This window comes from Amblyomma mixtum, chromosome 3, assembly GCF_055824585.1.
Source record: "Amblyomma mixtum isolate Tamu chromosome 3, ASM5582458v1, whole genome shotgun sequence".
Lineage (NCBI taxonomy): Eukaryota > Metazoa > Arthropoda > Arachnida > Ixodida > Ixodidae > Amblyomma > Amblyomma mixtum.
In genome coordinates, this window is record NC_143014.1 from 162738474 (window position 1) to 162742053 (window position 3580).

At 46.8% G+C, this 3580-nt stretch overlaps 1 protein-coding gene across 1 annotated transcript in view; it reads right to left on the reverse strand.

The window, feature by feature from the left end:
* Positions 1-877: 877 nt before the first annotated feature.
* Positions 878-3580, reverse strand: part of LOC149352562 (L-xylulose reductase-like) — a 26039-nt gene continuing 23336 nt past the window's right edge. The window contains exons 6-7 of the mRNA XM_089581756.1: positions 2065-2185; positions 878-1049 (exon numbers count right to left, since the gene is read on the reverse strand). Of these exons, the coding sequence (XP_089437882.1) occupies positions 946-1049; positions 2065-2185 (225 nt within the window). The 3' untranslated portion in view covers positions 878-945. The remainder of the gene's footprint in view (positions 1050-2064; positions 2186-3580) is intronic.

Sequence of the window (3580 nt, forward strand, 5' to 3'; positions counted from 1 at the left end):
GCACCTGCATTGAACGGCGAAGAAGGGGCGAAAAAATAATAAGCGGAATGATCACATACTAACGGGTGTATTATGGTGTTTGAATTGGAGTGGTGGTATTAATACATGCATGCCTACTTCTCTGTGCTGGATCGTCGATTTTCTGTCGCTATATAGTGGTTCCGCACCGATGTAATGTGCAAGAGTGGCCATCGGCAAACTAACAAAGTTGACAGTAGCTATTGATAAACGGAGAAACACTTGGAGAGTTACTTGGAGAGACATGGGAGAGGCCTTTTCCCTGCAGTGGGTGTTGTCAGGCTGATGATGATGACGATCGCTAAAACGAAATAAGCTGCTGCAAGCTGCGCAGAAAAACGAGCTTATGGGTGAGCTGGTTGCATATTTGAGACGTACCGCAGCGCAAGAACGATATTTACGTTACGAAAACGCACACACACGGACATACACACACATGATTCGTTCCTGTGTGCGCCTTCCTATGGTGGTTCTTGCGTTGCAGTTACGTCTCAAGAGCCGCAAAGAAGCAGACAAGTTTTCGTACCGCCTCCGCCACCACCGTAGACGCTGTGTCACCATTGTTTGCACATTACTGCGCAAAGCTAAACTACAGAACCACCGCTCCATTCATTCCATTCAAATCACGCACGCCGTCGGCCAGGTCACGTGGCAAGAGCAAGCTCTGCCCCTCGTGGAATTCGTGCATGAAGTTAAAGCCACCCATGAAGCCACCCGATATTTATACGATGGTACGACAAATGCGGCCAGGCAAGTACGGCTAGTGCGACAGGCAGCGTGCGGTATCAACAGCAGCAACGGCAGCGTCTCAACGCCGTACGGCTGTCCGGCTTGTACTGATGTCAGTATGGGAAGAACATTTATTTTTCTGAATAATTTTTATTTCAAAAGGACTGAACACCGTACGCACCCAGTACAAAACGCATCTCAGACAGCTGTGTAACCACCGTCGATTGGCAGAATGACTCCCGTCACCATAGACGCCATGTCGCTGAGTAGAAAGAGCACTACATCTGATATCTCTCTTGTCTCTGCAAATAAAAGAACATATCTGTGTTGAAGTCCGTCACAGCAATGAACTTTTAAAATTCAATATGACACAGTTTGCGGAGCATTTTCACAACAAACATCGGTGAATGCAAGACTGCACGCAAGCGAGTTATGCATTCGGTGTGCTCTCTCACGACATGCATCACTACGCAGCAGTTTTCATGCAAATGCGACAATCGCATGAGCATAAAAACTAGCACGCCCCGATTCATTGCTGCCAGCCACCGTATCATGCCAACCTTTCCAGCCTTATCACTCTCTGCTGCCTACAAAACCTCCCCCTTTGTTTGTCTCCTTTTTGTTACTCTGAAGAGACCGCTGTCTATTTATTGCAATTATTATACGTAATAGGTAAATGTTCAGATAAAGTTGTTCTGCAGGTATAATTAAGCACACTTCCCTCATTATTGCTCTACTTTTCCCTCCTCCTACTGACGTCTTTGGAACTGCTGCAAGGAGTGGGGAAAAAGCGATTGCGTCATATATTTCAGTGCGTCACGCCATTCATATGCATGAAAGGTCGGCGCGCGAAAGACTAAGCGGGAGCTCTTTCTCGTTTTATATTTTCAAATGGGAGACAAAAACTTGGAGACGAGTGGACATATGTTCAGTTGTCAGCTTCAGTGGTCATTTTTTTTTATGCTGAAGATGGTACGTGCATGATCCCAGGCAACGCAAAGACTTCCTGAGTAAGACCTCAGGATGTCCAGACGTCCCCAGGTTGTCTCTAACTGGCCCTCAAACATTCCAAATGGGATCTATTTTGAATGCCGAAAAAATATGCCACTATGCCAAAAAAAAAAAGAAAAAGTAAAAGCTGCACACCCAAGTGGTTAGGCGTTAGCTACACCGCAATAATTTGTATCAGCACATCCAAGCTCTTGTTTTCCTCTAAAATATTGCCCCCCTCCCCTTCCCCCACTGCACTCGGCTCAACAGTCGGCGGTGGCCTGAATGAATAGCGGCGGGAAAGAGGACAAGAGTGGCAGCACCCACCTGCGAAGCGGCCCAGGGGAATCTTGGCTTTCATGGCTACCGCTTTACCCGGCTCTTGCTCCCAGACGGCCGCGCCCATGGCGGTGTTGGTCACGGTCGGGTTCACCGAATTAACCCGGATCTGCGGCGACGGAAAACGCGTAGCTTTATGCCACATTACCCGAGAAAAGATTCGTGCCTCGCCGAGGCCGCACAGGCCGGTATAGCCTGCGGCGGCGGCCCCAGAGAGCACTGCGGCCGTGTGGGCATGTGCATGCATCACTCAGCTAATTTTTAGAGCCATAAATTGGTTGCAGTATCCTTGAAAAAGTCGGAACTGCCCTAGCCATGGAAGTCCGCGCGCATCTGACAAAAATGGCAAATGAGTCATACTCTCGACATATAAGAGATAGAATGTGTGAAATGGCAGACAGTGTTCAGACAATTGTGTACCGATCAAATTCGCAGCTGTTTTCCTTATTTTCGATGAATTAACTACAGTGTACAACGCAACTTAGATGCGTTTTAATGTTTGCTAGCGAAATCAGCAAAATAACATTTCTCAAAACTGTAAGGTCGGCAGCACATCTTCCGACACAGTCATGTACACAAATATCATCAGCCGAAGTAGTGACATTTGTTGTGATCTTCTGTTGTCACATACTTCGCTTCCAACAAAGATTAAGCGATCCCAATGATCCCCTGAATGCTTATCGGACTAATCCTGATATTTCAACGTCAGTTTTCGGCTATTACGACCCTTAGTAGAAATTTATGTATCTGCATGCAGAAAGCTGTCTGGCGTTACCTGTAAAAGTGGTCTATTGATGCTCCGTTTCGCAAAAATAACTCCTTGACTTTCTCGAGGGCTGCATAGACTATATTGGCGAAAGAAAGATTATGAATAGAAATGGCAAGCGGCATCCGAAAGGGACGTATCTAACATGTGAAAACTCACCACTATACCCTCAGCACCTCAGAGAGATAGAGGGAGCGAAAGAGTGAAATGGCAAAACTTTGCAAGGAGAAGACAAGAAGAAATTACAGTGGCTTTTGTGTTGAATTTGAGCTGCTTTTAGCTTTGGTGTCCTATTAGTAAGCCAGAAGCGAAGCAGTAAATTGCAGCTGGCATCTAATGTATGCGTACGAAGACTACAGCGTGACAGTATTTGTAAGAGCAAAAACCGCGCGACAGCTTCACCATTTCCATCCAGTTTACGTAGTCATAGTCAAGCTTAGCTAGTGTTGCCTTAGTGGTGACATTCGCTTAACCGCCTGCTATGCGTTCTTCACAGCACTCTCTGCGATTTTGAAAGGATGGAAATTTTCGTGGAGCGAGGAGAATTCTGCGCATGGTCTGACGAAGTAAACGCCGCTGCTTTTAACGTTGTTTCAATATGTTCAGCAGCGCCACCCTCGTCCATACTGGCGGACATAGTATGTCCTGTATTACCGCGAGTCTTACGTGGAACGTGATTGAACGGTGAGGGCGGTGAACACTGGCGAACTCTCTCAACGTTAGGTTGCACGCAACATA